Source organism: Calypte anna, chromosome 1 (genome assembly GCF_003957555.1).
Source record: "Calypte anna isolate BGI_N300 chromosome 1, bCalAnn1_v1.p, whole genome shotgun sequence".
Taxonomy (NCBI): Eukaryota; Metazoa; Chordata; class Aves; order Apodiformes; family Trochilidae; genus Calypte; species Calypte anna.
Window position 1 is genome coordinate 156,242,412 of NC_044244.1, and position 12,536 is coordinate 156,254,947.

General features: G+C 35.0%; 1 protein-coding gene across 1 annotated transcript in view; it reads left to right on the plus strand.

Annotated features, from left to right (window-relative positions):
• The window catches only part of MYCBP2 (MYC binding protein 2), a 173,933-nt gene that overhangs the window by 90,526 nt on the left and 70,871 nt on the right, over positions 1 to 12,536 (plus strand). The window contains exons 35-43 of the mRNA XM_030469141.1: positions 28 to 234; positions 951 to 1,082; positions 1,639 to 1,817; positions 2,973 to 3,115; positions 3,942 to 4,042; positions 5,174 to 5,392; positions 6,811 to 7,036; positions 7,348 to 7,466; positions 9,475 to 9,562. Of these exons, the coding sequence (XP_030325001.1) occupies positions 28 to 234; positions 951 to 1,082; positions 1,639 to 1,817; positions 2,973 to 3,115; positions 3,942 to 4,042; positions 5,174 to 5,392; positions 6,811 to 7,036; positions 7,348 to 7,466; positions 9,475 to 9,562 (1,414 nt within the window). The remainder of the gene's footprint in view (positions 1 to 27; positions 235 to 950; positions 1,083 to 1,638; positions 1,818 to 2,972; positions 3,116 to 3,941; positions 4,043 to 5,173; positions 5,393 to 6,810; positions 7,037 to 7,347; positions 7,467 to 9,474; positions 9,563 to 12,536) is intronic.

Here is a 12,536-nt window from a genome sequence, read left to right on the forward strand (position 1 = left end):
TCTTGCTTATCTTTAACTTTCTTACAGGTTGATGGGCTCAACTCTCTCCATTCTGTCAAATCCACTCCAAACCGTTTCACTAAAACAAGTCAGGGAAGAAGCTGGAATACTGGAAATGGATCCCCTGATGCAATATGCTTCTCTGTCGACAAACCTGGTGTAGTTGTAGTAGGATTTTCTGTTTATGGTGGAGGGGGAATTCATGAGTATGAGTTGGAAGTACTAGTTGATGATGTAAGTACTACATTTGAAAAATAGTTTGAACAAAATTAATCTCAGTTTTTTCATAATGTGTATTACAAAGTAATACTGTAATATTCTTATACAGTCTAAGTTACCACTAAAGCAGTGGTAGCAGGGTTTTTTTTTGTTTGCTTGTGGTGGTGATTTTTGTGGTATAGCAAGCTGTATACTGTATCCAGTAGGGTCCTTATTTTGGTTATGGTCTTGACATCTTCCTTCATTACACATAATTTTTGAAGTATAATTGACATTTCACTTACTGGAACTAAATGTAAATTACTACTAGTTATCTCTCTTTAAATTGTGAAAGAAAGTTAAGGAATAAGGGGGACCAAGTTAAAACATTTTAAACCAAAATTTGAAGGAAGGCAGCCTATCATCATGTTCAGGCTGTAGGTACAGATGTTTCATAAGTTGTTCAAGTACTCTCTTAAAATAAGCTTAAAACTTGTGGTTTTGCAATGATGACAGACTTCCATTCTTTTACAGCCAATTATTCACTTCAACCAGCTGTTCTAGTCTCTTCCAAAGGGCAACCACAGATTGCTATGCAAAATTAGCTTCTCTGCTCAGTAATTTCCTTTTGTAGCATAAAAACTTCTCTGGCTCTCAGCAGGTTTTTCAGCTTTGTTTTATTTGTAATGCTGTGTACAAGAAAACAAATGGCACAGTTGAGTGATTAAAATTACTTTGTTTCTTTGAATCAGAGTGATCATACTGGAGATTCAACTCATTCTCACAGATGGACATCTCTAGAATTGGTTAAAGGAACTTACACCACAGATGACTCTCCCAGTGACATAGCTGAAATCAGACTTGACAAAGTTGTGCCACTGAAGGTAAATAGAAGAAGTATAGGTTTCATGTGTGCATGTGTAGGTTTCATGACTTCTTCAGATAACAAAACCCAGAATGTTCAACGTAAATCATGTTTTTGTATGTAGACATTTATGAATTAATCTTGATATGTTTGCTATAAAAATTTTCAATTTGACCCTGCAACTGAAACGTTCAAATACCAGCAGCAAAAAAATCTTCATTTTTTTAATAGCACAAGATAGACTGTAATTGCTTAGTAATTTAGAATATTTTCGAATATGAAACTTTTTTGTGTGTGCAGTTTGGTAGCACATTTTCTTGTTGCCTTGGCTACCTTCAAGTAATTAGAAGTAATATTTTACTGAAGTTATGGTCTTCAGTTTGGGAACACAGAACAGCTTTGGTTTTCGTTACATGCTGGATCTTGTTCCGTTCGTTTCATTTGCAGAGTGCTTTAAAGGACTTTTCAGAGTTTTGACATTAATACTTTTACAGTATTAATATTATGAAATGTTATGAAGTTTAACTTGTGTACTTATTTTATCCTGCTCACTGTTTCTGGCTCTCCTTTTTAAGGAAAATGTGAAATATGCAGTTCGTTTGAGGAATTACGGAAGCCGAACTGCCAATGGAGATGGGGGAATGACCACAGTTCAGTGTCCAGATGGTGTCACATTTACATACAGTACATGCAGTCTGAGCAGTAATGGCACAAACCAAACACGAGGACAAATTCCACAGATCCTCTATTACAGGTTTGTGTGATAAAGCAACTGTAGTGCTCTTTTTGAGAAGTAACAAAAATAAATGCATCTGGAGTGTGTTTGAGGAAAGAGCTTCTTTAACAGCAATATCATATTCTCCCAGTGTAGTTTCAGACAAAAGTTACTGAGTGAAGATAGTTCTCAGGACATCAGTTTCATTGGTGCCTCTTCAAGGCTTGTTTTAGATTTATTTTATTTTTTTCTTTGACTTGACAGAAGATTTGATGGTTGACCTCTCTTAAGAGGTCCATTGTTTACTGCTTTAAATATGTCATATAGGAGGCTAAAAAAAAACAAAAACAAAAAACAAAACAAACAAACAAACAAAAAAAACCAACAAAAAAATACCCACCAGACAACAAATTTAAATCTTTTTGTGAGAGTGGTTAACTTAAGTTATAAAGAAGTACAGGTATCCTTGTTGTTCTCTGAACTTGTCCAAGTAACATTTTTGAGCATTCTGAGCTGACAGTCCTGGAATCTTAATATCTGTTATGAAGGTCTGAACAATCAATTTTTTCTGGACAAACATAAGTAATCCAAATGAGATTGCAGAAAGGGGGATTTTGCTTTAAATACTGACTAAGTGATTTTGCTTATCGGTGTGAAATCTGAATCATTATCATACTGAGAACTTGAATTAGTTCATCATTCAGATGCTTTGAAAAAGCAAATAAAACCAGATCTTTTTTATGCCTATTGAAATAGTGTTGTGAGTAATATTTAGCAGATCCTAATTTGACATACAGAGTGGGTTTCAAAGGAAAAGCTGCAGCATATGAGTAAGCCTAAGGCTGTATTTCAAAACCAAAATAAAGCTTTGGAACAAGGATGGAAAATCTTTTTACTAGTTATGACACTGCAGAAATATCCATTGCAAGAATTTTACTCATTTCTGTGTTGCATTTAGTATTAGTCTCTTTATCAAGAAACATGGTTAGGCTAGGAAGAACACAGGAATTTATGCATTTCTGTGGTTTGAAAGACAGCTAGTCAAAACAAACATTTCAGAAGCAAGCTTTTCATTTTTTCTGCTAAATAAAAATAAAACTATTATTGTTTTATTCTGTCAAAAATCATTCTGTCATGGTTTTTCTAGTATAATGTTGTGATTTGTGACCTTACTTTAATTTATCCACCATTCAGGAGTGAGTATGATGGAGATCTGCAATCACAGCTTTTGAACAAAGCTAATGAAGAAGATAAAAATTGTAGCAGGGCTCTTTCTGTTGTGAGTGCTGTTGTACGAGCAGCCAAAGACCTGTTGCACAGGGCTCTTGCTGTAGATGGTAAGGCTTTTGAAAATTGACTTCCAAAATACACTTTTTGAAACTTCTTTCTTGGTTAGCAGGAAATAATAGTAGAATATTAGTGATGTAAAATTATTTCTCTTCTGCTTTTTGAAGAAAATTTTTCTAGTCTGTTATTACTTCAGGTATCAAAGTGAGTAACTTCCTGAGTCACTGAGTTGCAGTTGAGATATCATAAGCAATACCTCTATAAATTTGCTTGTCAGCTCAGCAGGTATCACGTTAAAGCTGCTAGGATTCTTTATTGACTCCAAAACATTTGCTGTGATAGGTCAGTTCCAAATTTTATAGTATGTTTTGCACAGTGGTGGTAATCAGGGAGACTGCTGAATGTGATGTATTTCTAAGCACTTAAACATCCATTTTTGAGAAATACAGGCATTAGCCTTAAAACTGTATGCTTTTAAGCTAGTATCTTCTGCCATTCTAGTCAAAATGTCCAGAATATTACATAAAGGATGCTATGGAAATTGATTTAGGGGGCTAAGAGAAGCTTATTGTGATAGCTTTTATACTATAGAAAGTATGAATTATTTCACAAAATGTCAAAAAATGCAATAAAACTATTCTCCAAGAGGAAGAAATTTTTTTACAGAGACCAGACCATTTAACAGAGACCAATGCCACTTTTATCACAGCTGAACTTTGCAGGTTTAGAGTTTGATAATGCCTATACAATGAAAATAATTTGAAGAAAAACTGGTTTATAAACTAGTTTAACTCCAAGAATCAAACCAGAAAAGTAAGATGGGTTTTGAACTATGGTGCATTTATTAATGCCTGTGTTGTAATTGTCTTTGTCTAGCTGAAGACATTCCAGAACTACTCAGCTCTTCCAGTCTGTTTTCAATGCTGCTTCCCCTCATAATAGCCTACATAGGACCAGTAGCAGCAGCCATTCCCAAGGTATGCTCCTGAATCCTTGAAGAAATTTTCAAATGTTACAAGAAGTCTTACTGTGAAAATCTGAATTTCTTGATTTCTTAAGATTTTATGAATTAGTAGTTTATATTTCACCATGTTACTCATGAATTTTCCAAGGGTCAATTTTGAAAACAGTTCATTGTTTAAAAATTGCTCTCTTAATTTAAAGCCATTATGAAAAGAAATACTTTAAGGAAGCAGGGGGAGAGATGACAGGCTTAACAATAGGAAAGTACAGAAGTCTAGAAGGATCTGTGTTTATGACTCATTGGTTGATAATGATAGAATGAGATGTTTTTATACAAAGCAGTGGTAACTGCTCATTTTCATTATTAAATTTAGAGATAGGAAGACTTCAGCTTTAAATAAAAATGTGCTTAATTGTCAGTGGCAGAGCATTCTTCCATGTGCCTGGTCTGGAACAGTCATGGAATCTATTATTAGATTTTTTAAATGTCATTAATCCTTAGGTAGTATGCATTGTTGCCTTATATTGTTTTTTTCAGGAACTGCAAGCTGTCTTCTAACTCCTTTTAAAAGGGGACAGGAGAGGACAGGTCACTTAAAATCTAACAAATTCATTTCATTAAAATAGTTTCAACTTTTAGTTCCCTTGTTACTGTGATGAGCTGGAATTTAGAACCAAATGTTTTGCTTATAGAAGGGTCCTTTTAGTTTGAAAAGGTCATGAAGATTACAGAAGATAGTCATGAACTTAACACTACGTGCATGAAAATCTTGAATATTTGAAAAAAAAAAACAGTACTGATGTTTTAAAACAAAGTATAACTGCAATATGACTTCAGTACAGTGTTTGCTTTCTCTCAACTCATGTTAATTGTGAATGTTATCGCTTCTTATTAGAGAATGTGTTTTCGTGAAGGTATCTCTCAGTTGCATACAGATTTTTTTTCAGTTTTGGCAAGTCTCTAGGAGTAGTTGAGATTAATTTAGTGATGATTTTTCTGTCACAATTGCCTAGACACAGAATTGGAAAACAGATGAGTGAATTGTGGTAGTCATATTCTGAGAATATACAGAACCAATGTAGAGAAATACAAGTTTGTGAGCGTTGTTTTCCCCCAGTCATGAATGTGTGGTGTTATGCTACAGGTTGCTGTTGAGGTCTTTGGCCTTGTACAACAGTTACTTCCCTCGGTGGCTGTTCTGAATCAGAAATATGCCCCTCCAGCCTTTAATCCAAATCAGTCTACAGACAGCACCACTGGGAACCAACCGGAGCAAGGGCTTTCAGCTTGTACTACCTCCAATCACTATGCTGTTGTAGAAAGTGAGCATCCCTATAAACCTGCCTGTGTTACACATTACAAGGTAAGCACCTTCTAAGTCTGTGTACAGTTTCTTAAAAGCTTTTGTTTTGTTTTGGGTTTTGTTTTGTCAACATTTACTCTCTGAAAAAAAATGTTCCTATAGATGATAATTCATGTTGTCTAATGTGGGAGATAGCAAACAGCTTTCTGCAGAAACTTGTGTCCAGTGACTATAGTGAAGTTCTAGTAGAAACTAGTGTAGTTTAACACCGTAATGCAGGTATCTACTGTAAGTCTCTAAATTTGCTCAGATTTTCCTAATGTCATGCACAGTTGCTTTGCTGTAGTATTTGAGACTGTGGAAGTTGGAAATCTTTATGTATACATTATTTGATTACATCTCAGTTTACATCTCATTATCTAGTCCTAAAACAATGCTTTGTAAAAATACTTAACATCTATTCTAGTCAAATTAATATGCATTATAGTGTAGGGATCCCTGTGCTGGGTATTGCTGATCTATCAAAATTCTTCTTTAATTAGTTTTACTTGGACCAATTTACTAGGGTTTGGCATCTCAGAAGTCTCTAAAGTCCTCAGAATTTTGTGAAGTTGTTTTGTGTAGAATTCATTTTCCCTTGTATAGGTGACTGTTGCAGTAAAACCAGATTTTCCTCAACATCAGTAAAGTCAGTGTTTTTTCTAGCCATAAACTGTATATTAGAGAGAGAAATCCTATGTTTCAGTTCTTGAAATACAGTGATTTCTGTAGTTATATTGACTCCATGACTGTAAATCTAGAGGTAGCAAACCTGGAAACAAGGAAGAGCTTGAGGAGGTCAGTAATTACTGTTCCACTTGCTTGTCCTGTAAGACATCAAGGTAATTGCAGAAAAGGTAGAAATGTAGTAATTGTATGAACTTCCTGAAGGAATGATTCTTACTACTGTTCTAAAAGTTTATGAAGCTTATCTGGAGCCTTAGACATAGTAGTTGCTACCTTTGAATTTCTGTAGCTATATGCTATTGCACTGCAAGCCATATTCACATGTACTGCAAGTGTGATTCAACTTCTGTGTGCTTTTCTAGGAGTGCAGAAACATATATTGAGTGTGTTTGTGCATTTAAAAAGTTACTTGAGGATTAAATGTTTATAGTAGTAGTTGGTGGTTATTTTGCATAATGATCCTCTGCAGAGTTTCAAAGTGAAATCTTAAGTTAAAATACTTAATCTGAATATAAGCTGTAATACATAATTATAATTCAGTAAGGTGAAAAGCATTTCAGGTGTATCTGAATTGGAAGGAATAAATTAGGTTGATGTCAATCTAAATCGTATCAAAACAACTGTGCAGATTTACATAATTGAATCACTTTCCCAGCCTAGAAAGTTAAAACAAAATAGAAATGAAGAATTAAATGTAAAAAATCCTCCACAACCCCCAACTTGAGCATAATTTTACTGTTGTTTTGTTTTAGGTGACTTTTCCTGAATGTGTCAGGTGGATAACAATAGAGTTTGACACTCAGTGTGGCACTGCTCAGTCTGAGGATGTTCTTCGTTTACTAATTCCTGTCAGAATTGCACAGAGTCTGGGATTTGGACCAAAGCATGCTTCTGTTCATGAGAACCTTAATTCATGGATAGAACTGAAAAAATTCTCTGGATCTTCAGGATGGCCTACCATGGTATTAGTATTGCCAGGTAATAGACACTGCAGTAATTTCTAGTAATGTTTGATTTTTCTGCAAAATTATCTTGAAAAACAAATTCCAGAAGTATCTTCAAGCTGGCAAGAGTTCATTATGAATCACTGGTTGTACATCAGCTGTTTCTGCTTATGCTAGGTTTCTTGTTTAAAAGGTTGATCTGTATGCTATTTGTGGTTTTCCTTTACATGTTACTTAAAAAGTGTAGGTTTTCATATATGCTCATGCAGAATAAACGTAAGAAAAGACAAGACATATGAACATTTTTAAAGAATTTATTTTGTGTATCTTCTTACTTCCTATAAGGAAATGAAGCTCTTTTTTCTCTGGAGACTGCATCAGACTATGTAAAAGATGAAAAGGCTTGCTTTTATGGTTTCAAATGTTATGCAATTGGATATGAATTTAGTCCAGGATCTGATGAGGTAAGGAAAAATAAAGTGGCTACAATTGCTGTATTTAATTAATTGTCTTCTATAAAGCCAGGTTTCTTGGTGAGAATAGTTGTTTTTCCACTTCGGATTAAATAATATTAACAAAATATTTAAAATTAATTTCATATGTGTTCAATGTTTCTTGTCACAGGCATCATTTTTTTTTGTAATTCTTTACTCAGAACATTATTGGAATGGCTTTATATTTGTTTTGTTTCAATAATTGTGACAGTCTGCAAATACCTAGCATGATTTGTCAGTGTGTTATAAAATTTCTTTAAATCCTGATCTAGTCTTCCACCATAAATCCAAAGGATTCACAGAATCATAGAATGATTTGGATTGGAAGGGATCTTAAAGATCATCCAGTTCCAACCCCCCTGCATGGGCAGGGACACCTTCCACCAGACCAAATTGCGCAAGGCCCCATCCATCCTGGCCTTGAACACTTCCAGGGAGGGGGCAGCCACAACTTCCTTGGGCAACCTGTGCCAGTGTCTCACCACCCTCACAAGAAACCCAACCCTCACCACCCAAAAAGAAAGAATTTCTTCCTAATGTCTAACCTGAATGTTCCCTCTTAAAGTTTTAAACCAAGATGCTATGTCCTCTCACTACCACCCATGCAAAAATCCCTACCCCAGTTTTTTTGTAGGCCCCTTTCGGATATTAGAAGGTTGCTATAAGGTCACATCATTCATATTTTACTGTCACAGACAATTATTGGATGACAAACTTGCGTTATTTTTTCAGTTTTCACTCATACTTGAACTCTCAGAGTCCCTGGAAATACTGTTTTGATTTAGACTACCTGAGATTTTGCACAATGGTCACCACATCTTACCTTTAAGGACATGAGCCATTTCCAGTTTCCCTGTTGCTAAAGGAAGATAACATTTCTTCATGTAGCTGGGCCAGTGCTTTATTTTGGTTTATTTTAAGAGATTACTGAAAGTACTTAATAGGCTTTATAATAAATCTCTTCCATTGTCTTGGGAGTCTTTGGGCCTCTTTCTTCATGTGAACTTCTTAAGGTCTGCATCTTGCTTACACAGCCCTCACAGAAGATTTATCTCATTTTATTCCTGGGTTCTGCTCAAGCTAAATCAGGTTTTTAAAATATGAGATTCTTTTGAATTTTGTAACATACCAGATTATAAAATATACCATGAGATTATTAGCTATGATGGTCTCACTGGCCTGCAGCAAATCGGATTTTAAAATGCTATAGATAATAAACTAGTCTGTGATAGTATAATAAGTTCCCCATTTCCCCACTGGTTTTTTATGTTGGTTTTTTTTCCTCTATGAGAAGCATGTATCAGAGGTATTCTGAATCACCCACAGATATCTTTAAAAGTTAAAGCTGGTGTGTCAGTACCTTTTTGTGAGCAGAGTAAAAGAGGTTGTGCCTGCATGTTGCTGGGAGAAGTTGAAGGGAAAACATAAAATACATTTCTGTAGGGCTTAAAAAGTAGCTACAACCTGCCTGGCCTTACTACTCTCCTATTCCTTGCATCCAGGCTCTTTCCTGCCATGTGTTTGAAAACTGTGTGCATGGTCTCTTCTGTTTTGTCTTGCAAACAAGGTTGAAAGATACTGATGGGGAGACACTCAGGCGTTTTCAGTGACAAGTCTGGTGGGAGGGAAAGGAGTCTTCTCATAACAGCAGCATTGATGGGAAGAAATAACTTTCCAGTGCAAATAGAAAGGAGAGAATGTCAAAGGCATCTTCCAGGATTTTCAGTGGCTAAAGGGGAATTATGGATTCTTTTTACCATCCTTGCCTTTCTAACTAGAGATAGGGAAGAAGGGAAAAAATTATGAACACAAATACATTTAAACAAGATAGGAATTTGAGCTTGTGTGGCATGTATATATGTACAGCTTGGAAGATGTAGTACTTTGCAATCTGTATATCAATAGTTTTTTTGTATAGTGTCAGGGAAACATTCGTTATCCTATTTTCTGAGACATTATTTTTTATTTCAAATTGAAGGGTATTATTCAGCTGGAGAAAGAATTGGCAAATTTAGGAGGATCATGTGCAGCAGCTTTGATGAAGAAAGATCTAGCACTGCCTATTGGTAAGTCCTCAAAGAACATACTTTGTTTTTTTATCCTTGTTTTGGATTTTCTGAAGTATATGTGTGTGTCTGTGTGTGTCTACATATGTCTTAATGTTGCTTTTAGTTGGAGATTATGATAAGAAATTTATTCTTAAAACTGAACTAAATCAAACAAGGTAATAAAGTGATGGTGTTTTCTGCTTACGCTGTTCCCATAATATGTATTTGAGGTGGAGGAAAACCAGGTCATTTAAATCTGAACAATTCACCCCATCCACAGGTAATGTATCAAAGTCTGAGCAATGTCCTACAGTTCTCTTGTGGTACTTCACAGATGCGCAGGTATCTTATTTGTATTTCTCTTTCACTTCTTCTCCCCCCACTCCACACCTTTCTGAAAAAGAATACCTCCAGCATTAAATTGCAAAATTTAAAGTTACTTGTTTAAAATTGAAAATGACCATTGCATCTGAAGACCTAACAGCCTGAAATATTTCTGCCACAGTTGCTTTTACTGCCGTAGTTGAGTTTTTTTACAATTACAAAAAATACTACATGCATTTACATTAGAGCAAAGTTTAGAGCAACCCAAATGCAATTTAAAATGAATGGGTATATGTGAGTATATGAAAATAAATTGATCTGGACATTGCATGAGAACTCCTAATGATGCAGCTGTACTCTTTGTCTCCTAATATCCAGTAGTGAAAAAGAAAAACAGGCTCATCATCTGTAACAGGATATCTTTTGGATCATTTTAGGAGCACAAATGAGAACTGAAATATTGTTAATAGGACTGGAAGTGTGTATTAATGAGCAGGAGGGCACTGGTCAGTGTGCAGTTATAACCACAAAACCTAATTTGAATTTTTTGACCCAGTACTTTGCTTTTGTGTTTGAATGTGCAAATATATTTCTTTGTTTTAAATTTCTTTGTTTTAAATAGGCACGTCAATTGCACTGGTAGATCTGTATTTCTCTCTCAAAAGTAAGGCAATTCTATTGTTTAAATAGTGCCCCCTTAGCCTCCAAACAGCCACATTAACTCCTTAGTTTTGTTGACATTCCTACTACCCATTTATCCTGTCGTTCTCCTATGAAAAAAAAAAGTAGCTGCAATTGAAACGCTTCTAACTTTATTTCCTTTATTTTCTAATACTTTTTACCTCTCTCTGAAGTGGTTTTTTTGTTTTGTTCTGATTTTGAATGTCTAAAAGAAGATGGGAAAGTAGGTTGTATGTAGAAGGGCTTTATATGCTTTTAGATAGAAAGTATCTGAAATAAAACCTGAAGTTGTTACCTCTTCAGTCTCAGCCACCTATAAAAGGGGTTGTGTATGATAAGCATGCAAGAGAGGAGGGAGAGGGGCATTGCTTGTAGAGCCTCCTGAGTACAGAAGTAATTAAAATATATTCATCTGATCATTTTCCTGACACCATTGCTGATAATGACAAGTATGTGTGTTGTTTCTCTTGCAAGACCACTGGACCTTATAAATAAACAAACTGATTAATTAAAGAAAGCAGTTGTAGTACTTGCAAACGAAAACCACTATGCAGCCTTTTTAAGACATTTTTCATTTGTCTGTAATTTTGTGTTTAAGTGTTCTGTTTGATGTTTTAGAAAAAGCTAAAAATGCAGTTTTCTAGAGCAACATCTCAGTGCCTTGGTATCAGAATAGTTTTTCTTTATTGCTTGCTAGATTATGTATCTTTTACCTTCTGATGAAAATGAAGTAGTTTCTTTAAAAATACTGTATTAGTAGGGTAAGATCATCTTATTCATGGAATGGAGTGTCCTTTAAGAAAAACCTGAACAATCGTAAAAGACTGTTTTGTGATGTGTGCACATAGGGGGGCCCTTTTTATTAGACTTTTCATAGTTTATTTTATAATTTTGACAATTTTACCTTTGCTCTATGTGTGGATGCATACAGGCTAGAAAAGGTAACCTAAGAAGAAGGCTCACTTGACAAAATAATTAGCAACTTAAAATGCCTTAACTTTGCCAGTTAGAAGTTGGGCATCTGTATCTGTTAGTAGCTCTTAACCTTCTTTTAGAGTTAATTTAGATATATGCAGGATGGTTCATGTTGTCCTATGATATAAGAAAAAATAAATCACCCAATGGAGGAGCCTGTTTCTCCTCCATTTGCTATGAAAATAGCTTGTAATACCTAAGTCTGAGCTTATTATCTTATGCTTCACTGCCCCAAACTACATGAAGTCAATCCCATTCCCTTTTCCAGATGCCCTTTAGACCTCTGCATCCAACTCAGTGTTCTTAAAACCTGGCAATGTTAATGAAGACAGTAAGAAACCTCATGCATGAACTTTCTGTCAAGGGAAACAAGATGGTTGAACTGGTTCATATCAGAGTTAGGTTGTTGCTGGCATCCTTATAGGGACCCTTTCATCTTCAGCTTTATTCACACACTTTATCAGAGTGTATTGACTTGAAGGAGGTTGTCCTTCACAAAGAAGTAGCTTGCTTTTTAGTGATTGTTGTAGTGGATATATTCTGTATACAAGTAGACAACTACTTTTGTAAGCATTCCTCTAAAGCCATTAGGGAAAAGTGTTTTGAAAAAATGTGAAGAATTTTTGCTCCAGAGGAAGATTGGACCAGGCAGTGATTTCTTCACATATTGGCAAAACTTTATCTTTCAGAATATTCTCAAATAATATTTGGAGAGATCTGGTCTGTGATCTAACTTAACCAGCAATGTGGAATCGATTAACATATTTAACTTTACCATTTACTTCAGAATTTATTCTTCTCCTTTGTCTTTCTCTTTCCTGTCTGGTAGAATTGTCTCACATGTTTTTGAGAGAGAGTAGAAATACAGTAATGTTATCTGTGTTATTTTTCTGTTAAAAGACTGTGTTTGGCAATTCTCTTAGCCTGGGAATCAGACATTTTCAGTTGTATTTGTGAGAAAGAAATATTGTATAATAGAATGTATTTGAATTTTATGTTTTAATCAGTGTAA